Genomic DNA, 15,651 nt, shown 5'->3' on the forward strand with positions numbered 1-15,651 from the left:
AATAATCTAAAACCACAGGTATACTTAACACAGGATGAGCAGTGTCAGAGCCTACTTTGCTCTATTTCCTGACCTATTTGTGGTGTGTCACTGGCATTATACAGCAGTTGCAGAAGTACAGATTTACACTTTAAATTGACGGCACGTAACTGCAGTGACACTTCTCACGGCTGCTTATGTGATTCTGTGCTTGTTTCGTAGTGTGTTTGCTTGATATGCATGTGGTTGTGGAGCTGCAGCTGATTTTGCTTTTGCTCTCTCTTCAGGCCTGAGCAACAACAAGCTTGATGCTTCATCTGCACAGCGTGAACTCTGAGCCTGTTTCTGCTGATTAATTGCAAACTGACATCATTTCACTGCTGACACTCGAACTGTACCAGACCAGCACCGCTGACCGACATCACAGGAACACCACCCAATTCCTGAGCGAACGGCGTCATTACCCCACCCAACCCACCCAGTCAGGAACCAGATGGCGCTTCTGGCCAATCAAATTGTGGATGCAAGAATACTCAGCAGCATGAACGGGAGAGTGGAGCTGTCTCAGTTCCTGAGAATCACCAATCAGAGCATTGTCACACAGGTCAATTCTGCTCAGGATGACAACCGCAAGAACAGGAAGTATCCCTGCCCGTTGTGTGGGAAGCGCTTCCGCTTCAACAGCATCCTCTCTCTCCACATGCGCACTCACACCGGGGAGAAGCCCTTCAAGTGCCCGTACTGCGACCACAGGGCCGCGCAGAAGGGCAACCTCAAGATACACCTTCGCACGCACAAGCAAGGCATTCTGGGCAAAGGCCGTGGGAGGATCAGGGAGGAGAACAGGCTGCTTCATGAGCTGGAGGAGAGGGCCATACTCAGAGACAGGCAGATGAGAGCTGGTAACATCAGCCAGCAGCAAACACCGGCTTTTCTGCAGACCGTTCCAACAGAGTCGCAGTTCTCAGACATCTCTGGGGCAGCAGATCTTCCACCACACCGAGCCACGTCTCCTAAGGGGACCCCGGATGAATCCATCCAGCCCCAAAGCGCCGGCTTCCGCTGCTCCTTCTGTAAGGGAAAGTTCAGGAAGCAGCAGGAGCTGGAGCGTCACATCAGGATCCTGCACAAACCCTACAAATGCACTCTGTGCGAGTTTGCCGCTGCACAAGAGGAGGATCTCATTGGCCACGTTGAAATGACGCACATAACGGCCGATTCGGGCCCAGGACAGAAGCTGTCAGTGGGAGCCAGTGATAAGGGGAAGCCCGCCGGTGAATTCCCTTGCGAGGTGTGTGGCCAGACCTTCAGCCAGGCCTGGTTCCTGAAGGGTCACATGAGAAAACACAAAGACTCTTTTGAGCACTGCTGTCAAATTTGTGGTCGTCGCTTCAAAGAGCCCTGGTTTCTCAAGAACCATATGAAAGTCCACCTCAACAAGCTTGCCGCTAAGAGCAACATCCTCTCTGACCACGACTCCTCTGTCGCCATGAACAGCCTGACTCAGGACCATCCGAACAACATCTACTCCCAATACATCTCCAGAATGAACAACAGGTTCCAGGCGCCTGAGCGAGCAGATTTACCCGATTACGACCACATGATGGCCGCTGCAGGCACCGACATGAAGGTCAGAGAGGTGTTGGGGAGGATGATTTCTTCCGGTCTAGGTCCGCTGACAGACGCAGAGAGTTCCTTGTTGACCTTAAATCATCTCCACCCTCAACTGAGCTCCACTAGCATGGAGTATCTGCAGAAAGTCATCTCAAACCGAGACGCTCTCAACAACAGTGGTAGCTACGCAGGTTGGCAGATCATGCCACCTGGACTCCCTATTGATCAGCAGATGTACAGGCCAAAAGAGCATCATCAACAGCAGCAGCATCAGTGCACCACCTATTTACCTGAGAGGGGTGTCCCTGTAGATGATGGGAAACTGTGTCTTAGTGATGCAGACACCAAGGCTGTCAGCAGACCTGGGAGCCCAGGCAGCGTGAGTCACCATGGGCCAGCGGAGATGATCACAGAGGCAGGGAATCCCATCAACAATCAACCAGAATCCTCCTCTACACCTACAGGTACACAACAAATCAGCAAATGTTAATAAGTCTGACAAAGAGCACTACTCATAATGGTGACGTTGAGGGAATTGTGTTAATGAGAGATGCACCAATCAATATTTTATGAACAATTTCCAATAGCTGTCTTTTTTTAAAGTTTTCACCTTCTGCTATTGATTTTAGCCAGTTCTGATTTCGTTGTAAAATCTATTTAGTGGGTAAATACAAAAATGCATGTAAAGACATATCTGGGAACAGTTCTGATTAAAAATGTTTTAACCACAAGTCTTTTATGGCTTTTTTAGTTCTATGTTTTAATGCATGTTGCTTTTGTACAGTTTGTTGCGCTTGCGTGAATATAGCTGAACCTGATATAATCAATGAGATGAACATGAACAGGGGATTTTTTTTTCTTTTCATAAAGAATTAAAATGTGTTGCAGCAGTTTTAGTGGTGGTGAAAGTTTAGATGGTATTTACAGTTAAGCTCAAAATTTTTCACAACCCAGGCAAAATTAGGTCTAAAACAATTATTTAACATGTTTTTCTGGCTGGAAGTAATGTTAACATTTTAGAGTGTTATTTTGAAAAAAACCCCAACAAAATCTAATTTTTAACATTTAGATTTTGAATTTGTTAATAATTGAGTTTTCACCGATCAAGACGATATGCAGCTAACTCTGGGCTTCTAGCTCATATATTGGTGAACCTCTGCTTAAGTTGCCTAGATTGCCATTTATCGATTTTGTTTTTCTTAATATTCCAGTTTTCTTCTTTTACAAATATGCGCTGTAGTCTTTCTGTCACTTTGAGTAGGTAGGAACGACGCCCAGGGTCAGCAACACACCACAGATATTATTTTCCACCAGGCAGGGCTTTGTCTTTCTTTTAAAGATAATGGCATCATGTTGAAATGTGGGGATAATTAGTACTCTCTATTTTATATCTGTCACATCCCCACCCCTTGCCTACGGGGGCACAAGATGTTAATGCATGCCATCTGGTGTTTTTAATGATTTGATATATACCACCCAGTGATTTTTATGATTTGATCTACCACCTGGTATTTTTATTGATAGTGTTCTTTTCCACCTGGTGATTTGGATGATTTGGCTCGATGGGTAGATGCCTTTCTTGTCATGGCATCCTGCTAACATGTTATCAAGAGGCTAAATTACTGCTGTAACAGTGTTGTTAAGAAAAGAAATGAGACCAAACTTTGTTTTATTTCTTTCATTACTAATGTGTGTGTTTTATTTTGTTTATTCTCCCTGCTGGAGTAGAACTGTTACGTACATCTGAGTCTGATGCGCGGTGGCTCTGGTGGGATTTGATCCAGTATCCTCTTAAATGATGTCCGTATAGCAGAGATAAATGGATCAGGTCTAATCCCCTTAGATGTTTTGTTTCCATATTGTACGCACATACTGGTAGCTGCATATTTACATGTAAATGCTGGCAGTTTTGTGGCCAAATCCCTCTCCGGTTGCTCTTTAAGAAACACATACAAACTCCGCTGTTTGCACTTTTCCCTCCTCTCCCATATCTCCGAGACCATACGGTGTCACTCCCGGAAACATTTATGATAGTTGGCGAGCTGAGGATTTGAGTGTGCAGAGTTCTGGGATGGCACATTCAGTATCAGACTCTAATTTCAGTCAATATTAAGCATGGAAACTAATTCATTGTAAAGGTCAGGCGTCATTGCTTTAGTCAATGATGGATCCGGCAGGCTTTCTCTCTCTCTCCCTCTCTCTCTCGCCCCCTTCTCCCCTCCTTTTTTCCCTCTTCTTAGTCCTGTGTAATGGTAGACTCACTCTGGGGGCTTAGCACCGCATTGTTTAGCTCTGACAATATATCCCAGAGACCTCTGCAGCTGCTCCCTGCGCTCACAATGACAGATTAATTAACACAATCACACAGTGCTGGCCCTGGCTCAACGCACAGGTCTGCTGTGGGACAGATAGGTAAATCCTACACATATGGAGAACACGCACCACTTGATGAGGGTTTAATAACAAGGATAAGTTTTTTTTTCAGCACGAGTGGGGGGGGGGGGGGGGGGGGGGGGGGGTTAGAGAGGTTTGCTTGTAACTGATCAAGCCTGCTGACTTGATGGCTGGACGTAGAGGAAGGGAGAAGGAGAGAGTGTTTTCTAATTCAGGAGTACGGAGATGCTGAGGAAGAATTACCACTGCCAGATGTTCAGCTTGAGGAACATTGATTAGTCCAGAATTACTGGCTGCATTATTCATAGTCAGCCTATGGTGGTCATGAAGTTATTGATGTTCTCAATATGGATAGCAAATATAGTACAGTGGTGGCTGTCAGAGTGAGCGAGTCTGCCTTTGCTGGAAACATTCAGATGCAGCTCTAGATTTAGACGTTTAGCTGCAAATACCCAGCGTCTTAAATTAGAAATTCTACTTTCATTGATTTCAAAAGGAGGGATGGTTACAAATGACTTGTCTGAATATCTAATCAGGACACAGTTTAAAATGCACTTTAGCTTTAATTATAATTTGAGATTAGGAGTTACAACTTCGTTTTTTTTTCTTTTTTTTTTCTTAAAGGATAAACTCATAAAAGCTACATTCTGCAGCCTCCTGACCTACATTAGGCCAGTTACATCCACGATCTGAATAAAACATGGCTAAAAAATATGAAATCTGCTGACAGTTATTAATTAGTCCCATTCAAAGCTCTTAACCTCAAGGTCAGTGAGCAGACACCATGTAATGGCGCTGTCCCTACATGTGTTTTGTTCCTTATTCCCTGCCTTCATGCCGCTCTTACTGTAAGCCACGAGAGCCTAAAGTGATAAGCATCTGTAAAACTGCAAATGGTAACATGAGCAGTGGTTTGGCCAGAAACACAGATAATGTGGGCTGCTGCACATAATATCGCATTTCATTTGGTTGCTCCAGTTACTTCCCTGTATCCTGTGTGTTTGCTAACAGTAAAAGCATCTTTTAACTTGCAATCTGGGGTAAGAGAACTGCATCATGGGCAGAGATGAGCCCGTCTGACTGGTTTGCCTGAAGAGATTACCTGTTGGCTTTTCGATCTTCCCCTCACTTCTGTCTTTTAATCCTCTTTTTAATTATTATTGCAGATATGAGGCTCAAATTAAGCTCAAAATGCTTGTTTTCCTAGCATGCAGATAAAAAGATTTACCCAGGGAGTTCTGAACACCTGCCTTGAAATATTGTTCCGCCGTCTCCTGAATGCCATTTGGCTTAATTGACTTGGAAACGTCCCAAATGCGTCATTGACTATGTGGTCTAATTAATATTAATAATATATGCTATTATAAACATCAAAGAACATCTGGTGCCCCTGTTTTTTTCTCCCCTCACTAGTCTTGTGTGCGACTCTCACTCTGTTTCATCTTAAACCAAACCAGCAAACATGTATCTGTGTTTTGCATTTCAGGTGCTTGTTTATGATTTGCAGTGGCGTGGAAAAGTATTTGCTCCTTTGTACATTTGTTTCTGTTTCTGGTTTTTTTTTTCTGTTTTTTGTTTGTCACAGTTAGATACGTTAGATCATCAAATACATTTTTTTATATCAACCAAAGATGACCTCAATAAATGCAAAAGGCAGTTTTTGAATTTTATTTATTAATGGAAAAAAAAAACTGCCCAAGCCATCCTAGCCTCATGTGAAAAAGTAATCACCCCTTTTTCTTAAATAATGGATGGACGGATTAACCAAAACATAAGAAACAAAATAATTGACGTAGTCTAGAAAGGACTACAAAGCAATTTCTGATTTAGACCTTCCTTCTGAATAGAGAGAAAACATTGAAGTACTTCATAGCTTCCAAATTTACTCCAAAAACAAACAAAAATAACCGAGAACAAAGTGAGAACTGTGGGCCTCACTTTGCTCACTTAAGGTCAGTATTCAAGGTTCAACAAATGAAAAAAAAAAAAAAAACAGTAAAAATGGCAACAAAAGGGGAAAAAAACTATCTGGATGATCGGTAAGACTTCTTGAAATTATTTATTTGGATTGATGAGACAAAAAAAAGCAAACTTTTTGGGAAGCTTGCAACCCCAATGCAACTCAGATAAAAACCGACAAATCATTAAAAAAAAAATAAAAAATTCAAGCAGTTGGTTCAGGACCTCAGGCTCAAGCACAGTTTAACAATAACACAAACTACTCTAGCAGGTCCGCCTCTGAACGCACTGGACTTAAATTGCATTAGGATTCTGTGGCATGCCTTTAAACAGCCTGTTGATGCTTGAAACCTTCCAACGTAACAGAAGCTGCAAGCAAGAGTGGCGCTAAATTCCTCCACTGCTATGGAGAAGACTCATTGCCAGTTATCACAAATGCTTGATGGTAGTCTTTACTGCCAAGGGTGGCGCAACCAGTTATTAGGTTTAGGGGGTAATTACTTTTTCACATATGGCCAGGTTTCTTTGAATAGCTTCCCCCTCGTATTGAATAAATCATTATAAGAAAGGTATGTTATCTTTGTCTGAAATTAAAATATATTTGATGAACCGAAACATTTTAGTGTGGCATAAAAAAACAAAAAAAAACAAAAAAAAAAATACAAGAAATGTATAAGGGAATAAATATTGTTCACATCGCTGTAGGGAGAGGGAGAGCCAAAGCCCTGCTGTATACAGAATTTGATATCTACAATATAACTGCCAAATGCCCATGTAAGCAAATAATATGTGAGAATGAGATTGCATTGACGGGGATATATGGCTGTAAATCTTAAAGCCCATTTCCATATGAAATGAATCACTTGTCCAAGCCCAGCTGCATACTTTTTTTTTTTCCAACAGACATGGCTGACTTGAGGCATTTATATATTTATTTTTTATTTACCTTTTTCGCCCCCCCCCCCAACCCTCTTCTGCTGTGAACACATCCAGCAAGAAACGGATAACTCATACGCATCACTTCATTAGATGCTCTGTGTTAGGTGAGAGAGGCTTGGGTTTGTAATGATGCAGTAATTGGAGTTTTGGTTGATAAATCTAAGCTCTAAAATTACTCCCCTCACATAATGTGAGCCTCAGCACTGTAAGTAAATCTTAAACTGATTAAGTTAGCATGAACCAGGCAATCACAAAGATGGCACCCATCCAAAGGAAGAGAGAGGAGGGGGGGAAAAAAACGAGGCAGAGGGAGTCTTCATGCTTTGTGTTGGTTTTTACGGCTCTCGTGAAGGCTGGCAAATGGGTTTAGGAAGGTCCTCACTAGAAGATGAGGTCAGATATGTGTGTTTTCTGCATCTGCAGCGTGCCCGTAATGTCATCGTAATTTAAGCCACAGAATAATTGAGATATATAGTGTGTCTAAAAGAGTTCCATTAAGATGTTTGGATTTCTGTCTTTCTCTCCGTGTGTGCGTGTGTGTGTGTGTGTGTGTGTGTGTGTGTGTGTGTGTTTGTTTGTTACTGGAGAAAAAGGGTGTGGCACTGTTTAGGGTCTCTTTCCCGCTCTCACACGCCCACGCACTTTTAATGTACGCAGACATTAAATCACGTGTATTTTACTGCACGCCGCGCACACTCGATCATATACGGGGTAAAAAGGGGAGAACTGACTTCACTTCAAGGGCATGATTTTTCAATTTCAGCTGTGACTTTTCAATCTCATTAAGTAGAGCTCAATATAATTAATACGTGGGTGTTATTTTACGGTTTTGTAAATTGTAATAGTCGAGAAAACAGCGCTCCTTGCTCTTCCATTCAGTTCAAAATCATGGTTTTGCCCACTAAAGTGGGAAACAAAATAGAGCTGCTACTACAGATCATTGGATTTGGATTTACCTCAGAGAATTACCTTAGGGTCAGATCCTAAGGTGTATGAAATGGATATTTCTGAGGCGGGGATGAATCACTGCAGTAACTTAGGTATTAGTCCATTAAAGAAGAACAATAAGGCATCAATATGCATAGAATTAAATTAATGGTGGTGGGTTTATCTCCCCATCCCAGACGCATCCCTAAAAGACACAGTATAATGTATGACCTGACCTTCAAATGCCAGGAGAGTGTTGGGCAATAAACTGCCAATATTTGTGGCTTAATGGCGCCGGATGACTTTTACTGTAATTGGAATGGCAGCGAAACAGCTGGGCTGTTTAAAGACAGTGCGAGGCAGAGGTCTGAGACAATCACTAACTCAAAATGGTCACATGGTGTGTGTTTAACCCTGCAGGGTATTTCTCTGACGGCTGTAAGGATGAAAGTGTAGGTAAACAGAGGGAGGAAGACGGTTGGATTACATTTAATTAAAAGTTATGCCGTGCAAGATCAAATCTTGTATCCAGATGGCTATTATTCACGAGCTAAAAAGGAGAAAAATTACCCTTTGTCATTTTCCACAATAACACACTTTGTACTTTTTGAATTATGTTTCCAACATGCCATTTTTCAAGTATGAAGCAAAAATAAACTCAGTTACAGTAGATGGCGTGGTTAATCAGGGCCGCTCACATGTCGACGTTATTTTTGACTCGGAAACCCACTTTACGAGCTTTGATGGAGCGCGGCTTGTGTCTGCAACATCTGCCTTGTTCTAGTTGCTTAACAATTTCACTGTTTATTATTTCTGGAAGAATCTTGTTTAGCGTTAACATCTTTGGGTGTATTTATTGCACATGGTGGTGGCGTCCATACTGTAAGATGATGGATCACTGGAGCTGAAAGCTGATTACAAGCTTGATTTACTGCAGGGCAGCACTTAAATCATTCAACTCAGCCTGGTGTGAGATTGCAACATTTTTCATGTTTAGACAACTGGTCTTGGTGCATGTAGAGCAAAAATGTTCAGAATGCCTCTTATAACCATAGATTCTTAATCTGATTTGGATTATAACATGCATTTCTTGTTATTCTTTTTGTTAGGTGAGAATGTCTACAGGTGTCCAATCTCCAGTGACTACACAAGCGCACAGACAGCCTCTCTCAGCTTCCATCTTGACCGCTACCACTTCCCCCACTGGCAGAACAGCAGAGATCTTTCTTCTCCCTTGCAGCCCAGTAGCAGCAGCAGCAGCTCCAGTCCCAACACCAAGCACGGACCGAGATCCAGAGAAGACTGGAGTCCAGCTGCAGGGCAGTACCTTGGTCTGGAGTGCCATGCCGAGGAAGCCATACTTGCCACAAAGCAGTCCAACCCCAATGATAAAGATGTGGAAGCCTCTGTGTCAGGTAAAACCAGGAAGTCCCAGTACGAGCCATTGGATTTGTCCGTCAGGCCAGAGTCTGTCCCATCTCAACCAGCCTTGTCTTCTGCTGCCCTGGTGCAGCTCTCTGGCCTTTTTAGTAATGGGCTCTCGTCCACAATTAGCCGCCGGCTACAAAGTTACCCAAATGCAGCAGCTGAACTCAGTATGAAACCAGCATATCAGTGTGACCTTTTGGTGCAGGGAACAAAAGAAGACATGAGCTCGCAATCTGCAGGCTCCATAGGTCACGATGTTGAGGTTGCGTTTGAGACATTTGAGAGGGAAGATAAAAATGAAGATTCTGCAAAGTGGAAGATGCTGAAAAACGATGCCCCCGAGTCGAAGGAGCTGGGACAGGCCGCTGCTGATTTTGAGGGCCAAGGCGGAAAGAATCAAACCAAGCTGGGTCAGTGGGGAAGAGCCGTGGCTGATACTCCCATCTCGTCTTTTGAGAGCTTGACTCCAGGACGGGCAGACTCGCTCCTGCACCAGGGTGCACTGCTCTCCTTCCTCAGGTCCCAGGGGAACCTGAGCAGCCCACCTGTGAGTGCACACAAAGCCAGTGTAAACGGCGGAGAGAATGTGGAGAAAGAAGGTGGAGGTGAGGATAAACTTATCAATCGTACAGGAGCGAGAGGTACTCATACCTCTTGAACCTTTTCACATAACAGCCACAAAGTTCAATGTGTTGTATTGGGAGTTTTATTCTAACTCACGAACATACTTTGATCTCAACCATTCCTTAGTAGCTCTGGCTGCGTGTTTAGGGCTGTTGAATCTACGCCGTAGTATCACTCAGTATGCAGTCAATGGTTTTCTTCCATTGACTGCATTTAGAATCGTCCCCATTTCCCCATCATCTCTGACCAGCTTCTCTTTCCCTGTTAAGGAAATGCATCTCGACATCTTAAAGCTGATGTGCATTGATAGTTCCCCCACATATAACATTTTGCGCGTAGGCTAGAAAGATCAAACTGGGTCTTATCGGACAAGAACACATTCCTCCACATGTTTGCTGTGTCTCCTACAAACTACAAACTTTAAATGAGACTTAATGGTTTTCCCCTCCCTCATCATTCTTCTATAAAGAACAGATTGGCAGAGTGCACAACTATTACTTGTCCTGTCAACAAGTTCTTCTACATCAGCTGTGGATGTTTGAAGGTCTTTCATTATTACAATGAGTTACCGAGGGCCTTTTAAGCTTAGTTAGTTTGGGTGGACCACCATGGTTTGTTATGTTTTCAGTTGTGCCGTACTCTCTCCATTTTTGGATGATGAATTAGAACATTGCACTGTGAGCTGTCCAAAGTTGAGAGCATTTATTTCTTGACCCAAATTGACCTTAAACTGCTCTACAACTTTATCTCTGGCCTATCTGGTGTATTATTTGGTTCATCTGAGTTTAGATTACACATGTGTGGATTTCGTTTGCTAGGTGACTTCTGAAGCAGGTTCATTACTCTGGATGTATTTTAAGGGTGCCATATTAAAAGGTTTATACATTTTATCTATATATATATATATATATATATAAATCCTCTTTCCCCATGCAGTACTTTGCAGTGATCTATCACATAAAAACCCAACATAGTGCACTGCAGTTTGTGGATTTAGCATAGCAAAATGCAAAGAAAGTTCAAATTTGAGCAAATGCTTTTGCAATGCACTGCACAACAAAAGCATCTGTCACTGGTGCCAATTTCAGATAGCGCTCTCCAAAGATTCAAAGGTATGTAATGCCATCTAGTGGACAAAAGCCTAGCTGGTCATCATCTTGTTATCTACTGATAGATGCTTCTCAGCAGACTGCTCCAGTTAACCGGGGCTCAAACTTCAGGGCCTGCATCTGCACGTGACATTGCCAGCCACATGTATTGTGTGCTGCACGACTCCAAAAAGAGTTTTTGGCAGGATCTCAGCCTTCATCCCCCGACAGCGGGAGTGTGAAGAGCGAGTGTGAGTGTGTGTGAATCATGCCAATTATGAACAACACACTTCCTTTATACTTATAGCACTTGAGCTTTTTTTCCCCCCCCATTCTTCTCTTCCCAGATCTTAACTCCCATCTCAAATAAAGGCTAAATAAGACACAGGTGTGTGGCACTGATTAGCTGTACACTTTAAAGGATGATATAATCTCCTTGTGTGATAGGTTACAAATCGCCAAGCCGATGGAGCCCACTGATGGAGAGGCTTAAGCTCTTGTGCTGGTGTGATATGCTTGCTGAGTGCAGATTTAATAATGCTGTCTCTCAGGAGAGGGAATCCAACAGCTGGGGTCTTTGATATGCATGTATTATGAGTGCAACATGATACACCTTCCCTCTGATCCCCCTCTTATTCAGAAACTCAATATGTTCATGTGAAAGACAGGAAAGTGCCTGTCAACTCCATTAGGGATTAACATCTGTTCCCTTTCTTTATGATTCTAACAGCAAGATGTAGTTTTCTATTTGATTGTACAGATGGTTATTATAATATGCAGAGAGATGCCCCTCCCCTCCACCTCCCGTCTTATAGCTGCTGCTGCTGCTGCACTGTTTGTGTTTCTTTCTCTGTTTTATTGTTTATGATGCTAATTGGATTAAAATATTACACAGGATTCCAAAAGGCTGAGAAATTCTTGGTTTGCGCCATCCGAAACGTGTTTCAGTTCACTTTAAGGTGTCTGCTAGTCATTAAGCCACATTTTTTTCCCATTCAGCATATTCCGCTGCAACTGTTGCCTATATTTCTCAGTAATCTGATCAATGCGAGCTATTTTAGGCGTTCCCTGCCTTCTGTTTGCTGCAGATTGATCGTTTTTGCCTCGTCCCCTGAGGAAGTGAATGTCAAAGACACAATAAACACCTGTCAGTCACAGTGGACAGTGAGATGGGTAGCTGACATTGGGACTCCACTGAATGTCCTCCAAAAACCGAACTGAGCAGGTGGCCCTGCAGTCTGTCCTGTCTTCCGTGATGACCAGGTGGCTTTGTCACGGGGCTGTCTCCTGTTGGCCCCATCCTCACCATACTGGATGGCACGTCGAGTGGCATGGTGACATATTGCCGGGCAGTTTGGACATGGAGTGATGTGCTTGTGATGACAGTTCGGGTCGACTCCAATGTGCCAGCAGTGGTAATTGGCCAGATGGTGACCTCTGGTTGAACCTGTCTGCATGCTCATTATTCTCTTCGAACCCTCCCCTTGTGTGTTAAATGGTCCGTCAGTGTTGCACTACTCGGCCAAAGCCACTAGATGGCAACATTTACCATATTTAGCCCGAAGCACATCTTTAAAAATAACTCTCTTCTGCCCACATTGGCTATTGTAAGTCTTTTAGAAAGTCAGATTTTTAATATGTAGAAAAAAATGAAAGCTAGATAAAATATTTTTTTTTCACATTTTTTTCTATTAAAAAAAAATTTGACGCAGCCGAAGAAAACAAAGTGCAAAAGTGTGGAGACTCTTAAACTAATATCTGTTGGTCTTAATACAGATCTTGGCCTTTGTGGATATTAGTCTATGACCATGACACATCTTCACTTTGCTGCATTTTTGCCTCCCCTTTGCAGAAAAGATTCAAAACTTTTTGGTTTTGGATATGTGCTTTGTGTTTTCCTCAAGCTTTCTAAAAAGGGTGTAAAACTTTAGCCTTCAAGCTCATGATGCTACCAACATGTCTCACTGGTATGACATTCTTTTGATCAGACTTTTGGTGAAAGGGTTTTCTTTAGACTCATCAGGCCAAAATATATTTTCCCACATCACTTTTTATATATAAGAATACAGGAGTAAATTTACTGCAGTGCCAGTAAAAAAAAAAAAAAGTAAGACTCTGAATGAGTGATGCAGACTCTGAATATTTATTATATAGACGTATAATGAGTATGGCGAATTGTTGTCACATCTTCATTGCATCCAGAACTTGCCAGAAATTCCAGCAGCTTTTTCAATGTTGCTTTAGGCCTCTGGCAGCTTTTCTGACCAGTTTTCCTCTCATTTTTTTTCTTACACTTTTAAGAGAGAGGGTGGTAGTAGTAGAGTAGTAGTAGTTGAGCAGGCACCCCATATGCAGTGGCTATTGGGAAAGGGTGCATGTCTAGCACCCTTTTCTCTTTACCAATTTCCTGTGTGAACAGTTACTGTAATAATATTGCTAATGTTATTTTTGGACCATGCTTCCTCCATGTAATAGTGACTGTTTTCACTGTGTTTCATTGTTTTATCTAGTGCTGTGTAAATTCTTTTATAGCCTTCCCCTGACTGATACCTGTTGATAATGAGATCCTGCTGGTGCTGTGGAAGCTCTCTGTCCATGGCCTTTGCTGCAGGACTCAGAAAACATTTGAATAAATGTGTTATGCAGAAATAGTATTATCTAGATAATCAGCCTGGCTATCTGCTCATATAGAAAATCTGCAAATGCTGCTTTAGCCTCTCATCATATCATTTGTACTTTTTGAAAAAATACATTGTCTTTGTAACAAGAGTGGGTGACGTTCCTTTTGTTTTGTGACACAGATCTCCAAATTATCCCCTTTATTTCCTGCAAATAAGAGAAATGTGTATAACTAACTGGTAGTAATTCAGATCACTCAACAGATTCATCTGGTATCTCTTTTAAAGAGATTTAAACACTTAACAATAGTTTGGATTTTTTTTAATGGTGTTTAACTCTTTAAAACCTTGTTGTTATCTGTAATGGTAGAGAAAGGGATGAGAGCGACTCAAAGGAACAAGAACAAATTCTGAGTTGGGTACAAAAGATTTTTACTTCAGACCTAAAAGGTCTGCCTGGGATGTAATCAGAGAGCATCTTAGAGACTTAGGAAGGAACTTCACCAGTAAAACCCAGTTTTGATTTTTTCTTTTTTTTTTTTTATGAGGATAAAAACCTGCTTTGGTTTTAGGCCCTCTTGGACCAGCTGTTAGTTTCAGCTTCTAGCTCCATGTTTTATATGAAATATAAACACCAAAAGAGAAATCGTCTGCATGTAAGACATTAACTGCTTTTACACTTTCGACAGAACTTCACTATGAAACTCTCCCTTTAACTAATCAGCCAAATCATCTGCGTCGTCATTTGACATCAGATCAGACTTCTCAGATGCATGAGAACAAGGAATATGAGAAGATCAATAAAGAAAGGATTAAGAATAAAAGAACATGGAGGGCAGAGAGAAAGAAAAGGCTCTGATTTGAAAGGTTGAAAGGGGTGAGTCATTATCTCTTTGTCTGACCTCTGTGTACCCTCCGTGGAGAGGGTGACAGAGAGCGAGAGAAAAGGAAAGAGAAAAGGAGCGAGAAAGATCACCATAGATGGAGATAGATGGAGCGACAGCGAGGTGAAAGAGGAGCGGTAGTGCGGCTGTCTCTGCGAGCAGATGTCGTTTGAGGGCAGCGAGAGGGCAGCGTAGCCTGCCTTTGTGCCGCGCTTCGCCCCATAGAGATAATGAAGGGTGGAGCAATGGGAAGGATGTGCAGTCATCACTCACTGTCTGTGTGCCATCAGAGCTCAGGCCTGTGTCATCCGTCACCATTCAGCTCCTCGGGCCCCCGTCGGCCACGCCACTGTCATCATGGTCATTATCTCAGCCTGTGACACGCAACACACTCGCCTCACGCAGCACACAGACACATAGGTTCATGCAGCTCCAAACAAATACATGTGTAAAACCTCGTGTGCATATCTGCGTAAAGCAAGTGTTGATATATTGCTAAGCACGGTTGATGGAAATCCCAGAGTGAAAATACAATGTGTTCACTGATAGGTTTTAATTATACATTTTTACTGCAAAGAAATACAATGTTTTTAAAAGGAGTAGGCCTTAGGGAGGGTAGTGGAGGTGAATGAGTGAACCTCTGACTAAAGATTGGACGGAGAATTTTCTAAATTCAGTTGAATAGCTAACACTGTGCAAAACCCTTGAAGAAATTTTTAAAATGTGGCTGCTGACACGTACTGGATGGTGCAAGCATCGTTTTCTAAGGAACCGTTACTTTACTATAAGAATAGCAATGATTCTTCTGAAAAATAACAATAGCTGTATCAAATTATAACTACTGTCATTTTATTTTTGCCCGACATTGTTATAATCTTTCCGCGTTTACCCTTCTATATTTTTTCAGTCTTTTTTTTTCCTTTGACTTTTTCAGGTAGTACAAGAAGAAAGACATTTTCCTCAGACCTCAGACCTATTAACATGCATAACCCACTGAGACAAACAAAGATTTGAAGTTTCTTTTCTGTTATCAACTTTAAGGAAATGATTGTGAGTCAAAGAATAATATCTACTAGCTGATGATATTGATATTGATTGTGGTTCGGTCAGGGGGCATATTTCATTACAGTCAACTGGTCGAAGTGGGAATCAGAACCACAATCAATTGAAAGATGTAATGTGACATTTTCTGGAAAC

The 15,651-nt window shown here is 42.2% G+C and overlaps 1 protein-coding gene across 1 annotated transcript in view; it reads left to right on the forward strand.

Moving 5' to 3' along the window:
- Nucleotides 1-397: 397 nt before the first annotated feature.
- Nucleotides 398-15,651, forward strand: part of LOC103144381 (zinc finger protein 536-like) — a gene marked incomplete at its 5' end in the record, with an annotated part of 21,253 nt that continues 5,999 nt past the window's right edge. Inside the window, 2 exons of the mRNA XM_007561334.2 lie at nucleotides 398-2,057; nucleotides 8,922-9,845. Of these exons, the coding sequence (XP_007561396.2) occupies nucleotides 398-2,057; nucleotides 8,922-9,845 (2,584 nt within the window). The remainder of the gene's footprint in view (nucleotides 2,058-8,921; nucleotides 9,846-15,651) is intronic.

Source organism: Poecilia formosa, unplaced genomic scaffold (assembly GCF_000485575.1).
Source record: "Poecilia formosa unplaced genomic scaffold, Poecilia_formosa-5.1.2 Scaffold125, whole genome shotgun sequence".
NCBI lineage: Eukaryota > Metazoa > Chordata > Actinopteri > Cyprinodontiformes > Poeciliidae > Poecilia > Poecilia formosa.